The following is a 20,908-nucleotide window of genomic DNA, read 5'->3' on the forward strand; positions in this document are numbered from 1 at the left end:
AGGACACAACGACCAGGACAGAGAGCCCGGGGATCGAACCAGCGACCTTCCAGGTTACAGATGCGCTCCCCAACCCCCTGAGCCACGGTCGCCCCAAATTAGGGTGTCATTAGGGTGTCAGCATACATTTTAATGATAATACTAATGCTGGCTGCCATAATATGGTGTGCTTTGCTTTACTTTTGAATGCTTCCTTATTTCAGATATCAGGAAGATCTCTTTTTGATGCAACTCTCTCACTTACTGAAGCTGGGGACCAGCTTTCACTTCTTTGGCTCCTGGTAATTAAGTGGGGCTCTTTGGTGTTAAGGTGAATGTGTTAACCACTACACTGTGAAGCCACTGGCTACCACAGTATGGCATGATGGAAATTCATGCACAATAATTTCATTCATGTCCTAACAGGGTTACTGCGTGAGCTCAAACCTAATCTAAGTTTGAGATCATGCAGTAACCCTTCAAGCACACGAATGATAAAGTTGCTGACTTGAAACGTGCAAGTTGGTCGAAGGAGTAATGAGCTGTGGAAGACAGCAGGAGTCATTCTCCTCGTCCCACTCCTCCTCCACCGCCCGCCTACCCTCGGAGCAGCGTTGTAGTTTCTTCACACAAGCAGCGCTTCATTTTCCTCCTCAGAATCTAATATGTACATGCCCACTCCTACCCTCTCTGCTCCGTGCCCACACGCTCACTTATTCACCAACCCAATTAAAGTTTGGCTGCCTTGCTCTCTGTAAGTAATAATCCCCCAATTTCCTCTTCATCTCTGCCCTGCTGGCCTTCTGTGCTTTAGTAAACTTACCTGCTTGTCTTCTTCAGGAGCGTGTATTTCACCGGCTGCAGTTTAGGTGCAGTCCAAAGTTCAGCAGCCGCTTTGAAGAGTGGTGACAACAAAAAAGTTTGATCTGTATCTCGGAGCTTTTTTCAACTATGAATTGGTTTTGAATCTTCTTCTACACATTTTAGTAGATTTTTTTTTGCCTGAGACTTATTCACAAAGTTGGGTCTTCTGTATGTTAACTCATGTTGTTCTTTGTGATGAGCTGTTTAGCCAGTGAACACTGTGGCTTTGGGGATGGAAGAGATAAATATTACTAAAAAACATTATTAAATAACTATTATTGGATAGGTGGTCCTGAACCTCTGCACAGACATTCATTCTTTCGAAAGGACAAAAACATTAGTTTTTTTTATTTATTTAAAAGGGACAGTGCAGTTAAACATAGTTCAAGTGCAAGACATGAGACTGATGTACCGCAAATAGGTTTATAGCTACTGCTAATTTTCAACAATTGTCCCTTGTTGGGCTTACAATCTAAATAAATACATATTACAATAAAACATACATTTTCATAAAACCAAATTACATCATAAATACAATTACAATTGATAGACAATAATCATCAGATAAAATGACTACAACTTTGGTTTCCCTTTAACCACACTTTAACCTTCAATGTAAAGGATATAATGTCTGTAATCAGTTTGATATCAGTTGGAAGTGTGTTCCACAGATGGGAAGCCTTTATAGAAAAAGCTGACTGACCGAATGTAGATCTGCGATATAATATCTTGCAGTTGCCGTTCACCTTACTCCTAGTAACACGATTACTGTCTTGTCTGTGAATGTATCTATTGAGACACTCTGGGGCCATCCTATTTATACATTCTTCTGTTCTTCTGACTTTGGTGATGAACGTTTGACATACAGTCCTGTGTGAAAGTCTTGAGTCACCCAAATTCTTTTGTATTTGACTTTTATTTTGTTTTAAGTTCTCCAGAATTTCTGAAGGGTTTTCAATGTTATTCTTTGGACATTGGCTGCTATTTCACTCATTTTCCGTCCAGTCCTTGTAGTCGACTATTTTCAGAGGAAAGTTTTGATGTGTTAAGCTACGTAACCCTGACCTATGAATCATTAAAGCTTCAAAAAGGCACATAACTCTTGGGATGAACCAGTATTGTTTCTACATCATGAATCAGTTTTAAATTGAATGTTTGTTACTTGTAGGGTGTCACAGAAACACATAAATTTGTCCTCATGTCTTTAATTGAAACTATGAAAAATGCTTATGTGTCCTTAAAGACTACTACAGATGAACTGTGTCTGAAAGGAAAAAACCCCCACTAGAAATCTGACACCAGACCTGAGAGAAGCATTTGGACCATCAGTTGATCCATCTACGGTTCACTGAAAACTGTCAACTAGTCATTAAGGTAGTCAGTGAGATATGCCAAATTACAGAAGGTGGGACTAGTGTCAATCCGAGCAGCACATAGAGACAGACAACCATTTACGCCTACGGCCAGTTTAGAATTTCCAGTTAACCAAACGTGCATACCTGCCTTTGGACTGTGGGAGAGAACCCACCCAGACACTGGGAGAAGATACAAACCCAACAGAGAGTGGCTCTGGTCTCTTTACACATTACAATAACACAGGGGTCGGCAACCCTGGGCACGTGTGCCACAGCTGGCACTCGAAGGGTTAACTGATTGCACGAAATGCAGTGAATTAATTTGTGAAGGTGGATTAAAAAATAAATGGCCAGGCCAGCGGTGCACATGACGGTATCTTAGCTATCAACCCCAACTACTAGATTCAACTTGTAATTGGCTAAAACTACCGTAGCCTATCGGTGAGATGGATGTTGTTAGCTGTCAGTTTTTTCAAGCGATGTTGAAATTTCCACATCCCAACACTTCAAATGCTTCAGGAGCTGTCCGCTCCGCACGGCATCAGCACCGCAGGAGTACTCGGATACATCCGTACTCGAGACAGAATTCACAATGTGTTTTTGGGACTTTCAGGTGTATGGACCAATGTTTTCTTTTCTGATCAAACCAGAAAGCTTTAATGAGCAGCTGGATTTGTCTCGCATTAACTGGCTGAGTTCATGCGACATCGAAATGCAGTTGATTGAACTGAAGCAGCATGGTGGCACGGTGGTTAGCGCTGTTGCCGCACAGCAAGAAGGTCCTGAGTTCAATTCCAACATCAGGCCGGGGTCTTTCTGTGTGGAGTTTGCATGTTCTCCCCGTGTTTGCGTGGGTTCTCTCCGGGTACTCCGGCTTCCTCCCGCCGTCCAAAGACATGCAGCTTGTGGGGATAGGTTAATTGGAAAATCTAAATTGCCACTAGGTATGAATATGTGAGTGCGAATGGTTGTCTGTCCCTGTGTGTTAGCCCTGCGACAGACTGGCGACCTGTCCAGGGTGTACCCCGCCTCTCGCCCTATGACAGCTGGGATAGGCTCCAGCGCCCCCCGCGACCCTGAAAAGGATAAGCGGAAGCGAATGGATGGATGGATGAACTGAAAAGCTCGACTCTGTGGGGTCAAAGTTGGCAGAACTACAAACGCAGCTGGAATCCACAGCTGTGCGTGTTCATGGAGCTGCATTTTCACCTGCTGGACATCACTACCTGACAAGGTTAACTGTCTTCAGAACATTGCAGAGGCCTTATTGACAGTATTTGGCTCTACATGTCTGTGTGAGCAGATTTTCTCTCACATGAGTGTCCTCAGGTAGCCTTTGAATGCTGGACACTCGGAGACCTGTGTCTCTGAGTGGGAGACCAGAGATCACATTAACATGTGTATCCCTGTATTAACAAACATGCCATATTGGCTAGAGGTGGGAATCACCATACAACTCACAATACGATATTATCACAATACTTAACACATGATACGATATTTTTGCAATTTTTTAAAATATTTTGCGATATTCAGATTCTGTACATAAAGGTAAACTTTATCAATATTCATTTTCTCTAATATCAAAGTCTCACACTCAGTCTTTCTCTCATTTCAGTTTTATTGTTGACAAACTGAACGGTTTGTATTACAGTCTAGTCCAACTTAACTGAATCAACCATCTGGTACAATTATAGCTATTCTGAACTATGCAGTTTATGAAAACTATGCAGCCCCTTCAGCAACTGAAGAATTTGAAAGTAAATTAAAACAAAATATAATTTTACATTAAATAAAAAAGTTTTAAACTTAATTAAAATAAAACATGTCTTAAATTAAAATAAGTAAACTGTCATGTTTATTGCTGCCAAAAAAAAAGTTAAACACATTTGGACAGTGAAGGAATGTCAGGATTCTTGCTCAGAAAAAGGATCAACATGCTCTGAAGTCAGAGCACAAAAACCTTTTTTGTAACAAAATATCGATTTCTGCTGTCCCTGTATCGATACATTATTAGCAAACAAAATATCACGATACTACACAGTATCGATTTTTTCCCCACCCCTACTATTGGCCCAGTTTATTTTACTTATCATTGTTGTGAGGAGACCATAAATAGCATTTGCATTTTCTGTTGTACAGTTTATTTGCTGTTAAGGATAAAAAGTCTTTTTTTGTTTCAAAATAGCTGATAACTATTCGCTGATAGCTAACTGTTAATATAGAGCATTATTAAATTTATTGCTAATGCAATCATATGGCACACTGGCTTCTGAGGAAATTTTAGATGGCACTCATCATCAGAAAGGTTGCCAACTCCTGCAATAACCTGTGAATCGTAATGAGTTGTGAGCTGGTGGACCAGTTACATTGTTCATGTTCTGTTTTTCTGATGGCTGCCAAATGGCAAGTCTTTCTTCCAGAAGACTCCAGTCACTGCTAGTCACCTAATGGCCAGGATGTCAGTGTGTCATCTTGTGGTCACAATGATTCCAACACAGATAACAGCTATAGTCCTTATTCTGGTACAAACTGGTGGTTCACTCTAAGCAGAGCCTGCAGCAGGTGGAGAACTTGTTCACTTGCTGCAACCGTTTGACTGACGGAGGCTGCAGAAGACAAAAAGGTTTACCATCGCTAGCTACAGTCCATGAAAGTGGAGTTGGGCTTGCGACCAATCTTTTATTTATTTGTCAAAAACAAAAAGATCTAAATTAATGGGAAACACTTCAGCTTTGATATTAATCCTTTGCCAACAGTATGTGAGGAAAGTGCTCTGCGAGTACCCTCCTTGGTTAATGACATCGCACATTTTGAGTACCCGGCTTGCTGATTGATATTCGTTTTTCCCTGATCGTTTGTGTCTTTTAACAGCGTTATATTGAACTTCTATCCATTATTATTGTTGACTTTTAATCCCTTAATGTCTCATTGCTAAACAGTAAACATGTTCTGTGCCGCATTCGTAGTTTTGGTTTGAGCAAATGTAAACACAGGAGAGGGAAACCGTTTGAAACTGAGCTTCATGTGCTGCAATGTTAAGCACTGGCAGAATGACTTTCTTTTGATCGCAGTGGGTGCCCAGAATGTCAGTCTGTTTTTGATCATTTGCAATCACAAACAAATAGAGCAAGAATGTGGATCAGACTTATTATAGATACTGACATGATCAAATGCCACCAAGTTTTCTCTTCCTCCCATCTTCTTCTCTTTCCCGTACAATCTCCCCTCTACCCCATCTCCCATCCATCACCCTGCACAGAGTGGAAACGCACACTCCCTGATGCAACCTCCTGCTCTATCTGTGCTCTGTTTACTTTGGTCTCTCTGTTTTTGCCTGAAATTCATTTTTACTTAATCATCCCTGTTTACGTCCGGGGATTCACAGATTCCCTTTTGCAACCAGTGCAGACAAAAACAAACAAAATATTTAATCTGTGGCTCAAATGAAATTCAATAGTAGGTGCGAGCAGGGCGATCTTAAAATGTATTATACGGAGGAAAACAAATATACCTGTGCTCACCATAAACAGCAAAGCTTTTATGTACATATCATGAGTCCAAAAGACTTTCTAGAACAAGCTTTCCTGGTTACATTCTTACACTTGTTTTTTTATGGATGTCAGTGACACTTAAGGATCTTTGCTGTTCTTTAAAGAAGCAGCAAGTCACAGTGCCGCCATGTGGGATCTCATTATTCTGCAGCTGCAGGAAAAAACCTTTGAATTCAAGTGCCAAAACTTCCATCATAGTCGGGATACAATTTCATAATGTATGCATGACTTCTGTCAATTGGAGAAAAACAGAATCAATAACTAATCACAGGTGGATCGACATGCTGAATGGGAGCTGTGTAAAAAGCAACAAGTAGCATGTAATCTGTTTTTATGGTAACGTTTTTCCTGTAAGTAGGAAGAAATTAATTCTTTTTTTCTTAAACAAACTGAATTTATCAGCTTGTGTGGTTCTCACAGACGGAGCTGTTTCACATTTTCACGTCATTTTTAACTCAATGAACTGATGCATCACTTTCTTTTCCACATTATTGGCTTTCAGCATGGATTGCATCATTTTGTGTCACATTCTCCTAAAAGCCTTCTTTTATTTACAAAGTTGGATTAACCATGAAGTGATCAATTAGGGCAGACCTTCCCAAAGTGTGGGGCCCGCCCCCTAGGGGGGGGCGCAGAGCCATTGCAGGGGGGGCGCGGCATGAAAAGGGAAAAAAAACCAAAAAAAAACAACGCTTGGACACTGCTAGCACAGGGCGCCCACAGAAACGCTAAGCAGGAGATGAAGCATGGCTGAATATGTTTCCAAACCAACTTCATTCTAAGCCAAAGACTAGAAAATATGGTGAAGCAAATCTTCCCTTTGGTTTCACCTGCACAAGTGCCGAGGTAGGTCTCCCTGCAAGATTAGTTTTCCCTTCGTCGGGAGCAGCGCTGGGCTGTTTAAATCACGGACAAACAGTATCCCACATTCTTGATTTGTAGTTCACAAACACTTGTTGTAATGGCTAACTACTCCTGACATTTTGGAGATGTTAGCTCTTTATACAGTAAAGTTACAGCGGGATACAAATAACATCAGGCTGATCCTGCCACGATTTGTTCCCCAGTTCAAATCACGGACAAACAGTATCCAACAGTTGTTTATGTTTTTGAACCCATTTTGCAGAGGGATTTTTTAAAAAATGTATTGATAGCAATGTTGAATATTATTACACAGGAAAAAAAGCAACTACATGTAAAATAATTACACCATGACGCTTCTGCCTTTGTAAATGGAGGGACAGTAACTGCGTGTGTAAGCGTGTAAAACCTGCAGATAGTCAGATTAACAGTATTTTGTCTCTATCTGCCATTCTGCAATTCATCTCATGTAAACAATAACGTGCACACAGCCTGACGTGACGAACTCTGTATTCCTCTTCCACACATAAACGCAAAAAAGGAGTTTTAAAAAATCTCTGTTCTCGGTGATTCGAAACGCCGTTTACGTGTGGACGAAACAGCTGCGTTTTCAAAAATACCCGTGTAGGTGTGGACGTAGCGTAAAAGAGTTAGTAGTTTATTTTATTACTACCTGTAATTTATTGCAGACTACTTGTATTTGCTTAATTGTTTACTAAATGTTTGAGGTGTGAAATAAACCGCAATGGAGCAAAATATGGGTGTGTTTGGTTGGAGGATGTGTTCATGCGTGCGCGCGCGACGGGGGGCGCGAACATTTTTATTGTAAAACAAGGGGGGCCCAGCAAAAAAAGTTTGGGAACCACTGAATTAGGGTCATTTATAGTCATACAGAAAATTATTTTTGTATGACTGACTTTTCTTCTTTGTTAATAATTCAGTTGGAGATTTGTTCCTGTGCTTAGAATCATTGTCCTGTTGCATGACTCAGTTTTGCCTAAGCTTTGGGTGTTGGATAAAGCCACACACAGGAACTACTTTGGTATGCTCTGGTTTACAGAGGCGTTTATGATCTGTGCCTGCAAAAGAAGCTCAAATCATCACTCCTCCATTGCTGTACTGAAGCTGCCAGTTGAGGTGTTTTTGGTGATATTTCGCCAAACGTGGTGCCGTCCTGCATTAAGGCTGATCATCTGTCAGGACATTCACAGGGCCGTAAGGACATTGACCTTACTGGTCAGAGCAGAGTAAGGACTGCTGCTACTGTCCACCAGTAGTACAAGAGACTCCGTGGAGAAGCAGCTGATTTTTTGTTTATTTATTTATCACAAAGTGCGCCAAATTTTTTCTTCCAAATATTTAATCCTACCACTGTTAGCTCTTTTTGCACGATGTGCATGTCAACACAGACTCGCCTCTTGTCCTCATCTTTATTAGCATCTCTTTTTATTAAAAACGTGAGTTAATAATTAGAACAATTAATAAACTAGTTGTCACGTGGAAATCTTTGTGTGTGGCTGTGATGTGAATCTCCTTCCTGCTTTAACGTTCCTGCAGCTGATGTTTGTGTGGCTGACGTGCGCTCGTGTGCGCACACCTGCGCTCGTGTGTGCACACCTGCGCTCTGCCAGGTGTGCGATGACTCACAGTCATCGCCGAGCGTTGAGCCGAGCATCTGTCAAGACTCCGAGCGTCTTCCTGCTGTGACTTACAGCTGGCTCGACCTCTCGGAGCTAACCGCGCACAGTAAACAACCCCCGCCCCCCCTGACAGGCGTTTCAGAAATACGATGTGTATCCCGCCGCCTTATCCCCCTCCCCTTTGACTGTAACTCAGCCAAAATACACTTATCAGTGCTCAGTGGTTGTAATCTTTGAAGGGCTCGTTTTTCATTTGAGTGTTTATCCGCTGATTGTTTCCCTCATTGGTCATAAAATTTGTGCTGTAGAGGCCAAACGCTTTTATTGCATTGTCTTGTCTGTGAGCCCCTCTTGTTTTCATTACAGCCCTGATCGCTAACCTTTCCCTGTGTTTTTTTCCCCCAGGTTTTGTATGCAGAAGAGTGCCAAGTTGGTGCCAGGGGTGACGTTAGACCTCATTGAGAAGTAAGTGGCACTCCACAGCCATCCTTTGACTGTCTCCCTCTTTACAGGAGGGCTCAGTCTAAAGAGATCATTATCCTGTTTTCCTCGTGTCACTCTCTCCTGTCTGTCTTCCCGTCTGTCTCTTTGCTCTCGTCGCCGTCATTGTCAGCCCCTCTCTGTTGTTTTCCATCCCGCAGGTATAATTCCCAGCCTTTGTTTCCTCCTCACAGTTGCAGCAGTTTGGCAGATTTAAAGCTGCGCATTTCTTGCATAAACCTGCGGGTGCCAAACGGCAGAGTGTGGAACATCTCTTGCTCGTAGGCACATACACTGAGATTGATATTAGCATTCAATATGGATGTCATATCCAGAGTTTTAGTAGTTTCACAGAACCATCAGTGTGGCTCCTTTTTCAAACCTTAGGTGCAGGGGTAGGGTAAAGTGACTCCGATAAACTAAGTTGAGTGCGACTTGGTTTTTGAAGCCGTAAGTAACTTAAAAACGGGCTGTTAAATCTCAGCAGAAAACAGTACATCTCATTGGAAAGCACCTTGAGGTGCTGAAGTTGAAGACTGTGTCAGCAGTCTCTTAATGACATGTCACACTCTGTTTGCTTAAGGTGAGTAATCACTTGTCTTCACCTACTCAGATTATGATTTCTGCCTGTCACTGACAGCCTGCGAGTGCACATCCACACATTACTTCCACATCTCTATTATCCACTGGACTTTAATTAGTTTTTAGATGATGGTGTACACGGAGAAAGTGTGAGCTTGTGTGCTCATTCTTGTCCTGTGTGTCTTTATATTCTTTTTCCTTTGCTCTGGGTGTGTTTTGGTGCTTTGTACACAGCAGCAGTCCCACAATGACGCAGTTTTCCTTTCCTGTCCAAAACATCATTTTGTTCTTTGGAGAGGATATTTCTAATCCCTCAACTCTGTCAGTGGCTTTCATAGTAGTTTGGTTTCTCAGATTTTAGGGTTTATCCACCTTAAAGGTGATCTAGTCTACTTTTCCTTTATCATCTTACCTTTAATAGTAGCTGGATAGTAGGAACAGGAGGTCAGAGGTTTGAATCCCAGCAAGGCTAGGCCCCAGGCTAGGCCCCAGGCTACCCAAGCCTACCTCAGTTTTGGGAACAATAGAGATACTGCTCAGAACCCTCAAACTCTCAGGGCTCTGGTAGAGGACCCAAGCTGGACCCAGTAAATCCAATGAGCCTAAAGCTCAAGACTCGGCTCTAAATGCTCCGATTTCAGGAAGTTTTTTCCATTCATGGCGTATGAGGTCGATGAGAGTAGATGTACGGTCCTCGCAGGCACACAGGTCTGACTGCACCATGTGATGGTTAAATCGTTTGTTTGCGAGCGGCAGCTAATCAGAAGAAAGTTTGCAGAATAGTGAGGGTGGCCTTAAGGGGAGGGGCTAATTCTTGGTGCTTCGGCCTGCCCCAGAGAAGACCAAAGGTACGGCATACAAAGACTTTCTCAGGTTATTTTTTAAATCTTTGATTATTAGTTTTTCTCCCCTTTGTGGTGAACTCTGATGTAGCTTCCTTTGCAACTCAGGCTCACTTCAGCTTCGATCGTACACATAGCTATAACTCCCTACATCAGGTTACCTGCTGTTGATTTTTAGATCACTGCATGGAAAAACATCTGCCTGGATTGTGAAATCCCTAAACAAATGGGCACAAATGTCCTGGGATGAATCTCTCTTTAAGTTGCATTCATGGAAAGTCGACACTTTCCACTAATGTGGAAATATATGCTGGACGCATGGTCTTGGTTTGCAGCTCCGCTTTGTTTTGCTGCCCATCACAAAGTTAAAGGTGTCATTTGCAGGTTTTTATCGTCCTCTGGAAATATCCTGTCGCTTCTGCAGCAGAGGTGTAAACACAACATATTTACATATTCACTTGTAAGCTTTTAATTTGAAGTTAAAAGTTTGTTGATAAAAATGAGCACATATGGAAAAATAAAAGAGATGATAAAAAAGTATTTCTCCTGGTGCAAAAACCACAAGTTTTCTATGTAGAGCTAAATCTTTCATGTTTCTTGTCATTAACCTGCTGCCCAGGATTATAATTAGGATTGTTTGTTCCTTTTTTCAGTTGTACTCACTCTGCTTAAAGTTTCTTTCCTCCAGCTGTTACATTTCATAAATGATAAATTATGTGACTCATCACTCACTGTTTATTTCTGCTCTGTTCATACTTAATATCTCAGAAACTACGTGTAGATGAAGTATTTCACCTGTTGTGGGCCCAGAAGAGGTGCAGCTGTGTTATTTGTTGGGGAATTGCTTCCCAAGTTTCTGCGAGATTAGTGGGGATTAGTCATAATTCGAACAAGTCTTCTCTCCACGATTTATTCGACATGGTTCTTATTATCTTGACTATAAATCTTTTTGCTTGTTTGTACTTTCTGTCTGATCTTTTCATTTGTACACGCCATTTTCCCCCCCACTACTCTCTCGTGGATGAGTGTTACAACGGAAATGCCCGAGTACACAACAGCCACAGCTCCTGCGGCACGATTCCCATGGCACGATGGTAAAACCACTAGAGCAATGAAGAACACCTTTGATGAAATAACCTCTTCTTCCATTTGTTTCCTTTCCCCCCACTTTCCACCTTCTCAACCACACCAACATTAGTCGCTGCGCTGGGTTTGACAGTATCCATTCATGCTCTAGCTCTCGCGTCCTGTTTGTCTTTCATCACTTGTCTCACCAGAATTATTCTGCAGGAAGGTAGAAAAAGTAATATATGACCTGAATGCTGTAAGGAGAGTTTTAGCACCCAGAAACGTCACACTAGTCTGCGTCAGAGTTGGCGGTAGGGAAAGCATTTCCCCTCTCGTCTCATTCTGCCGTTAGGCCGCGAGTAAAACACTGAACAGAAACATCAAAGACGTGACAGGTTAACAATGGTGTGAGAGTCTTCCTGCTAAATCAAAATGAAATTCAAAGTAGTTTCTGTCAAAGACAAAGGCACAATCTTAAAGAATGGACTATGTTGTAGCTTTGATTCCTGTAATGGTCTCTTAGTATGTACAGCCACGGCAAAGAGAGAACAAAAAACCTTCAAAGAGAAAAATCCAGGGTGTAGGGTGAACCCGTCACACACATGCCTTCTCTGCTTGACCCTTCATGCTACCTGTCTGCCTCAGAGATGAACACAGCAACAAACAAAGCAATAAAAGTGGTAAGAGTGCACGGCAGCAAAATGCTGACCTTTTAGTATGGGCTCAACAGATTGCATTGGAGATGTTTTCAACTTGAAACTGTCCTGATTTAAAAAAACAAAAGCTGTAAAATGTGTAATTCATGAGATACGTGACCTTGAGTTGATGCACAACCATTGAATTATTAACGGCACGCAATTATATGAGGAATAAAACATGATACACCGAAAGACCAGTTTTGTTTTTTGTTTTTTTAAAGATTTCTACATTAATATGATCAAAAGCAATATCTTATTTCCACACATTTACAGGCTCTTGTTTAAAGGGAATACAGTTCGACAGCTGAAGTGAAAATATTAGATTTAACCTCATATGCAGTGTTTTTTCTGGAGAGCCATGCTTTCTCCTCGGTCCTCTGCCATGCACCATCGCTGTCCGCTATGTAGCTGATTGTAAACCTATAGGTATGCACCTTAGCCAATGAGAGGTCTTCAGACACTTACAGGCTACTTTACTGGACTGATCTTTGTTGATTGAGGGTAACTTGGGCCATGATTTCTGTCATGTGTAATCTGGGGGGTTTTCTAACCTTTTCCAGCCTGTTGAGCATCTTTATTCTTGAGGCTGTGTTCATGTTCACTCCCTTTTATTTATGCACAACAGAAGTCATCTCAAGGGACTTGCTGTCAGGTAAACACCCTGCAGTATTAGATAGAGAACCTCAATGATCCAGATGTCTTCTATGAGCAAACATTTAGCGACAGTGACGAGGAAGAAAGCCCTTTTAACGGGAAACGAATCTATCAGAACCAGGCTCATGGAGAGGGCTCACCCTCAGCTTGGAGCAGATGTCCACAGCAGACGACAGTCAAAGACGTGCAGCAGTGGCCTATAAACACTTGAAGCTTGAAACAAGAGTGAACTGCATCATGAGCCTGAGCCTGTAGCAGCATAACTCAGGGTCAGCCAATCCAGCCCTAGCATGAGTTGTCAAGATCACATTAAAGCAGGGTGCATACTCACAGAGTTGAGGGTTCATATTCATATTAATGCCGTACTTGTCTTCATTGAGGTTTCAGCAGACCTGAGTGTGACTGGCGAAGGTGACGCTGGAAATCCTGATGCTTTAGCAGCTGTTTTGGCTGATTGCATCTCCTGCCTGTTGTACAAAGGGCTAAGTGTTGAGTCAGCTGATGTCCGTCAAAGTGGCTGTATGTTCTGCTGACTTAGGGCGACTATAGGTAGTGACTTTTGTGTTTACCTCATGGCTTCGCTCTTGATACTAAATACTAGAAGTCTTAAAGCAGGGGTGTGGTTTTAGATGTGTCCTTGATCCAATACAGCTGATTTAAATGGCTAAATTGCCTCCTCAACGTGTCTTGAAGTTCTCCAGAGGCCTGGTAATGAACTAATTGTTTGATTTAGGTGTGTTGACCCAGGATGATATCTTAAACCTACAGGACACCGGCCCTCAAGGCCTGGAGTTCCCCACCCCTGCCTTAAAGCTTCCGTTAGATTATGGAGTTCAAATGTGACCCTTGATTAAGAGTCGTACAGATAGTTTTTTTTATCTCAAACTTGCCTTAAATAAATTCTTTCACCTCATAATATTGAAATGATCAAGCTCTCTGTACTCTGTGCTTGGCAAAAAGGCCATTTCTTCCTTTTACCTTGTTACAAGCCAGACTTTCAACAAGACCACGTTATAGACTGTATATAAAAGATGGCTTTATCCACCTTACTGTCATTTGTTTGTTCCAATCCTCATTTTCTAACTTTAATGTTAGATTTAAAATGAACCCTAACCCTTTGTATTGGTTTTGGACCCAGGACTTAACATATTTAAGACGAGTCTGTTTTACATGTCAAGTGTAACTAAAGCTAGCAAGTAGAGCAGGGCGATATGGCCAAAAATATTCATCACGATATACATTTAAAAATGTGCGATAACAATATAACTGATAGAATATAATTATAAAATTGACACGAGACAAAATACTTTACAACTCCACAACTTTATTAGTGAAAAAAACCCATCAATGTATTTTCACTTAAACAAGCAGCTGTTTTTTTTATGTGGATTAAAGTTTAAAAATGTAACCGTGAAAATGCAAATTCCTACCTGACTGTTTAACCAAAAGGCATTTCCAGTGGAAATTGGCCGACATATACTGAGCATAACCATGTATAATAACCGCAAAACTTAAAAAAATGATACACACACAAAACGGTAATATTATGTTGAAGCACAGTACGTATCACTCCGCGAGGCTCCCGCCTACGATAGCCGTAATGCTCCGACAATTCATCAAGCGGTGCGGGTTTGTAGCTTAGCAAAGTCGTACTAAAACATTTTTGACAGATTCTCGAGTGCCGTGTACATAAAATCGTTTCGAGGTCAGTAAACACAACCAGAGTTCATACATAAGGCACACGGGATTATAAGGGGCACTGTCGACTTTCAGAAAAATCAAAGGATTGATTTTAAGTGTGCCGTATTTTCCAAACAACACGGTAATAACGACAGCCCGCTAGCATGCTCTACCAAAAATAGTGCTTTATTGTGTATCTGACGGACGAAAGCTAAACCAGTTCCACACCACTGAAGTTGCAGCATTTTTACAAACCAGTTCTGGTTCATCCGTTTCATCCAATGATTCGCTTTCGCCCTTCTCATTCTCCATCGCCACCATGCTTTTTCCGCCATGTGCGTATGAAAACAAAGGCACTGTGCATGTGCGTTTTACCCATATTCTATCGCGATATTTCATTTTCTTATCATTGCCCAACATTATACCGGTATTACCGTGAACGGTATGATATGGCCCAGCCCTACTAGCCTCCTTAGCAAGCTGCATCTGTAAAATGTACGGATTCAACGCACACACATGAATACCTGATAACTCCTCCTAAGTACTTGTTAATATGCCAGGATTTCACTCTCAAACCCTGGAGCACAAACTCTGTGGGTTGTCTCTAACAGGCCACAGCATTCCACCAAAAATGCTCCAAAAGGCATCAACAGCATGGTCGAGTGCACCCGTTCAGTGACTTGAATTAGCAAAATTGACAGCGGTTGGCTGTTGGGCCGCAACAAACAGTGAATGAGCAAATTAGCTGAACTGTAATGTTTTAACATGGACGTCTATGGTGAATGACTCACTTCTCTATCATTAGAGGAATTGGCTTCATCTTTCAGCCCTGGAGGTTGATGCTCACCTGTTGGGTATAGAATTAATTTAAAACTTTTTGGGATTACGTTCCCTTCTTTGTAGGTTTACTAACACATCAGCTCTTTGTTGTCCCCACAGCCGCTTAAAAACGAAAGAATATCAGGTGTTTTCCATTTGTGCTCCACAGCGTCATTACCAGAGAAAAATAGTTTTAAATGACTCTTTAATACTTTCTTCTTGTCTAAGGTACTTGTGCTATCTATATTTATTTTCCTTATTATTTACTCTGATTTTATGATTTATTTCTATTACAAATATTAATAAAAATGTTTTTCTATTATGTCCTCTGTGCGTCTGTCCTGTACGGTCTGTTTGTTTGTTATTTATAACGATTTAACGTTGACTGTATGATGCCAGTGTGTCCTCTAAGAACTATATAACTAAGTTTTTAAAAATACTACACAAACATTAGTGATGGCGACTAGTCAGCTGGCTCGGTGGTATCCTAGCAACAACAATACCTAAATGACACCTGGTGGTTTTTCTTTGTAGGCTCCAACAGAGAGAACCAGGACAGCTTGTTATTTTTCAGCCTTTTAAAACGTGTCTTGTGTAATTGGTTACAAATAGTATTCAAAGCAGCCTTTTTTTTAAATCCTCTTTGTCATCTTTTTGCCGAGTCCTGCTTGGACACGTGGGCATGAGCATGTGTTGCACTCGCTGACCACTCACTGGGCTCGTATTCTCACCTTTAAAGGTCATCCGCAGTTGGAAACAATGCACGTTACACTCATCGCTCCTGAGATGTTACAAACATTTGTGGTGAAATGAATTCCACATAATGGCGGCGTCGAGTAGTTGCATGTTGTTGGTTTGTTTATTCATTTGATCATTCCTCTGTTTTTGCTCCATCTGTGCACCCTTCTGTCTCTGCTTCCCACATACATCCAACACACATTCTGGCTGCATCCAGTCACAATAGGCTCTTGCATAAGGAGTCACGAAGCACAGCGCATGTGGATTTTACGTGCTCGGTATGTCACGTGCTATGGCGTCTTTCATCGCTCATCGGTTCTCTTTTATCTCACATGGGGGTCACATAACTGTCGTAGGTTGATCCATATTCACAGCGAGACTCCCCCCGGTGTGCAGAGCCAGCCCCCCCCCAACCCCTCCGAGCGTCTGACACGTCTGTGTGGCACTCACTGGGGAGTCCCTGAAGTTAGACTCCAATATTGAAGAAATCATATCGCTGAAAATGGCACCTCAGCCTTTAAAATACATTAATTGATCCCGTAAGGGAATACTTGGTGCCCTCGCTGCACAGAGATATCAGAGAGGAGCCGGCTACATGGCAGCTGCCCTCGGGGTGCGTGCCTTTTCTCTTTAGATAAGATCAACAGCTTATTCCTTTTACAGAGGATTTTATGACCCTGCTCACATCCAGAAGCTCGTTTTCACACATGCTGAGGATGGATTGGTGTTGGGCGTTTGGTGCATCAGTGGTATAAAAACAAAATCTGTCATTGTCAAAATCTTTTTTTGGCTTATATTTGAGACGTTATTAGGGATGGGTATCGTTTAGGTTTTATCCGATACCGGTGCCAAACCGGTACTTTTGAAACGGTGCCGGTGCTTAAACGGTGCTCAAACCGGTGCTTAAAGAATGGAGAACACAAAATTGGTCCATAAACCTCTCATGTTCAGCTGTTTTCTTGTAAAAATAACAATGTTAGACTTTTCTGCAGCTATGGGGCATATATGGCATCACTCTTTGCTGGAAGCAGCTTAAACAATGGAAAAAACACAAACTTTGTCCAAAAACCTCTCATGTTTAACTATTTTCCACTTTTTCTTTGGTCATTTTAGCCTTTTTGTCCAGGGTGAAGGGAGTATCTGCCATCAAACAAGAAGACAGCCGCATGTAGCTATGATGGTGTTTGCTAGTTCACCTTACATGCATTAATGTAATAACGTGGTTAGCCTACTCAACGTAAATTACACACGAACAACATTAAGCTACTCACGCAGAGAAGAACGGCTGCTGCTGCCATCATCATCCTCATCATTTCTGCTACACTGGCAGGGCTAGGGCTACACCCGCAGTAGATGTGCACGGCTCGGCTTTTAAAAAAAATGCTATGTGTTGCCAGGTGTTTCATCGGATTTGAGGAGTTACCTCCTTTGACAGTATCACAGTATCACCTTAAAGCACTTGTTGCAGGCTGCTGAGTTTGCATATTTTGCTGTGAAGTACAGCCAGACTTTGACCGCTTCTCCTTGGGCATTTTAATCTGTAGCTCTGCTCTAAAAGAACGTACGTACCTGGACCCGCCTACTATCCTCGGAAACGTAAAATGATTGGCTGGAATCTAAAGTGTATCACAGTTCAGGGGAAAAAAGCACCGAAATGTGCGCTGCTTTTCGGTCTGGTTACTGCCGTTTATGTCAGAACCGGTGCCATGATACCGGTACCCATCCCTAGACGTTATACTGTTTGCTAGTCTTGGAATACCCACTGGAGCTAATAGCCAGCTTTGCAGGGAGGTTTGTTGTGATCTGCGCAGCCTTAGTCACATTTCAGCCTTTCATGATTTTCTCTTTTTTAACTTCGACATTTCAGTTTGTTTCATGTGTGTCTGACCATTCTTCAAGCCTCTGGCGGTTTGGAAAGCAGATGAGTTCGTCAGTATGACTAGCGCGAACTTTGATGTTTCATCAAGTGCCTCAACAAACAAACTATATCACTGATTAATGACGCTCATTCACAGTACAGCCTGATAAGATCCATGTGCGTTCTCACATAAAACAAGCGCATCAGTATAAAGATGATATACAAAATACAGTAGTACAGCAAAACACCAGAAAATGTGAAAAAATGACAGGTTTTGATCGATGACACAAGCCTCAAAACCTCAGAGGGCATTTTTCCAGGCCGTTCAGTGAGCTATCCATCTATCTGTTCACCCGTCCACCAGTGCAATGTCTTTTTCTGTCCCCAAATATATTATATTGGATACTAAGCAAGGATATGAACTGCTGAGTGTTCATCCTTACTGCTGACTTGCCAAACATCTTTGGCAAGCGCTCAAAGTGCTCAGGAGCTGGCCGGCCCTCATGGTTATACAGTTGGCTTGTACCTGCCAGGAGCTTCACAGCTTCCATTATCTGTCACTTAGAGGAAGAGAGGGGAGGTTTAGGTCAGAAAAAGTTCACACGCTCTCTGTATTATAAAGTACTTTGTTGGCGATTCTAAATGGCTTAAAATGCCTGCTGCGGGACTTTATTGCTGATGCTTTATAGTGAATGGAATCAAGTGTTTACCACTGAGGTGGCTGCGTGTTATATATGTTGTCATTTTTTCGACCAGTAATGGTTCTGTGTAGAGACAAAGCCATCTTGGTTCTTGGCAGTGCTGTAGCGCACCAACTAACGATTATAAAATCAGGCTGGAAACAATAACGTTAGGGAGCGACTGTCGGTGATGACACAACGTGATCAAATTGTGCGAGCGCACTTCTGGATGTCAGTGTTGTGCAATTACTGTAACCGATTTCTGAGCCAATCATTACCGAGCCTCCATTATTTATTCACCAAAACTTGTTTCCCTCTCATTTTATACATTATTAAAGAAGCCAAAACCACTTCTGGTTTATAGTTATGTTTTGATCTTGCAAGTTTATTATCTCATTATCTCAGGATAACATAGTTTTTGTGTCCTCGTAGCAAGTTCATCGTCAGAGTTGTCTCACACAGGGAAAGTTCATTTTCATGTCGGTTTGAAAACTTCACTCAGAAAGGATGAGAGCAGCTGTTCTCTAACTTGTTGGCCTGCATTTGTTTTTGTCTTTCTTTATATTTATTATTGCAGAAAACATCATAAAAAAGACATCAATAAACAGTTAATCATCTTCTAACTGTAGTAAATACAGTCCTGATTTTCTAGATATGAAGCCTGTACCTTTTAACCATTTTGGTATAAATCAGCGGTCCCCAACCTTTTTTGCGCCACGGACCGGTTTAGGCCCCACAATATTTTCATGGACCGGCCTTTAAGATGTCGCGGATAAATACAACAAAATAAAACTAGTACCGGTACCAAAAAAAAGATTTATTCATAACACACGTGAAAAGACCAAGGAAAACCGAGCTAACGATAAAAACGATAACAAAATAACGCTAAAAATCCTGAAAACTATACATTTCACACCTGAGCCTCAACTCTCGCGGCCCGGTACCAAACGACTCACGGACCGGTACCGGTCCGAGGCCCGGGGGTTGGGGACCGCTGGTCTAACAAACCAAAATCATCGATAATAATTCAGAAATATTGCAATTTCTTCCCCAAAAGGTTTGCACGTCTATTTTTTAACACATTTTTAGCATAACTGAAGAATTCACATGATAATTACGACCAAATTCTGTATGAATGTTTACGATAATAATGACTACATTTCCAAAATGTCAAAGTTCAAGGAATCGGTCCCTCCAGTTCAGTTAAGTGTTGTTGAAAGAGTAATGTTTATAGGAACAAATCTGAACGTTTGATGTTTTCAATCATATCCATACTCAGTGTTGGGGAGTAACGGAATACATGTACCGCCGTTACGTATTTAAAATACAAAATATGAGTAACTGTATTCCGTTACAGTTACCGTTTAAAAAGGTGGTATTTAGAATACAGTTACTTTGTTGAAATAAATGGATTACACGGCGGTACTTCCCTGTTTCATATTGTGGCGGGTCAGGACTGTTTGGGTTTTGTTTGACAGCTACGTTCTGTTGTTCCAGGCGGCAGCGTTACGGTTGCCATGGTTACAGGGTGACGCTCTCTCTCTGCGTGTTTCCTGGGTGAGAGAGGCCTTTTTGTTGTTGTTGTGCTAAGCTAATAGGCAGAATGCTACAGGTATAGCTCTAAAGAATGTAGCATCATGGGCAGTGTAGTCCGTGCTGCAGGGAGAATGGACTGCCATACCCGTTATGTGTCTGTGAGCGAGGGAGGGAGAAAAAGGAAAAGTACGAGCTGTCATCGAGCAAAAACGGGAGCTGGAAGCATGTAAATATAATAATAACCACTGCAGCCAAGAAGAGAGCCTGACGAGCCCAGTTGTAAGTAAGCTATTAAGACTCGACTGTACGCTTTGTTCGTGTTTTCCTCCAAAAACAATAAGTTCTGTTGGAGCAGCCTTTCAACGCCTCTCTCTGTCTCTCGCTAGCAAAGTGACCCAGACAACAAAGTAAAGCTAGTTTTCAGCTACAAGCCCGACACAGAACCCACCGTATTAGCCAGAGGTCCCTTTACTACGGTTCGGAGCCGCGGACCTTCAGTAACAGTAATAAATCACAGCAATAGTACATTCATGTAGTTGTAAACAGCATGATAATATATTAAGTAATCCAAAGTATTCAGAATACGTTACTCTCATTGAGTAATGTAACGGAATACGTTACAGAATACATTTTGGGGCATGTATTCTGTATTCTGTAATGGAATACATTTTAAAAGTAACCTTCCCAACACTGTTCGTACTCTTGTGCAAACAGGTTTTCAGCTTTGTTTGCTGCAGTGATCGAGGTCCTGCAGGCTCTTAACAGTGTTTTCCTGCATTTATCTTTCCTGTACATTTGTCATTAATTTAAAATATATTTCTTTATTCGGGCTCAAATGGCTCACACTAACTGTAATGCCTCTGAGGCAGCTAATGTTTGCCCATTCTCCTAGTTTCCCTCATTGCTTTTAATAGTGCTCATTAAAAGGCAGACGAGTAGGTGTTGTAAAGGTAATTTTCTTGGTTTTGCTACGGCGATTACTGTTGGGGCGTCTTGTTCTCTTTCAGCAGCACATTCTCA

At 41.7% G+C, this 20,908-nt stretch overlaps 1 protein-coding gene across 4 annotated transcripts in view; it reads left to right on the forward strand.

Moving 5' to 3' along the window:
* Positions 1 to 20,908, forward strand: part of rptor (regulatory associated protein of MTOR, complex 1) — a 229,137-nt gene that overhangs the window by 108,003 nt on the left and 100,226 nt on the right. For all 4 annotated transcript variants that reach the window (XM_087842157.1, XM_087842154.1, XM_087842155.1 and 1 more), the window contains exon 8: positions 8,659 to 8,718. In XM_087842157.1, the coding sequence (XP_087698283.1) occupies positions 8,659 to 8,718 (60 nt within the window). The remainder of the gene's footprint in view (positions 1 to 8,658; positions 8,719 to 20,908) is intronic.

Source organism: Neolamprologus brichardi, chromosome 6, assembly GCF_056152115.1.
Source record: "Neolamprologus brichardi isolate AB-2024 chromosome 6, ASM5615211v1, whole genome shotgun sequence".
In the NCBI taxonomy this organism is placed as follows: domain Eukaryota; kingdom Metazoa; phylum Chordata; class Actinopteri; order Cichliformes; family Cichlidae; genus Neolamprologus; species Neolamprologus brichardi.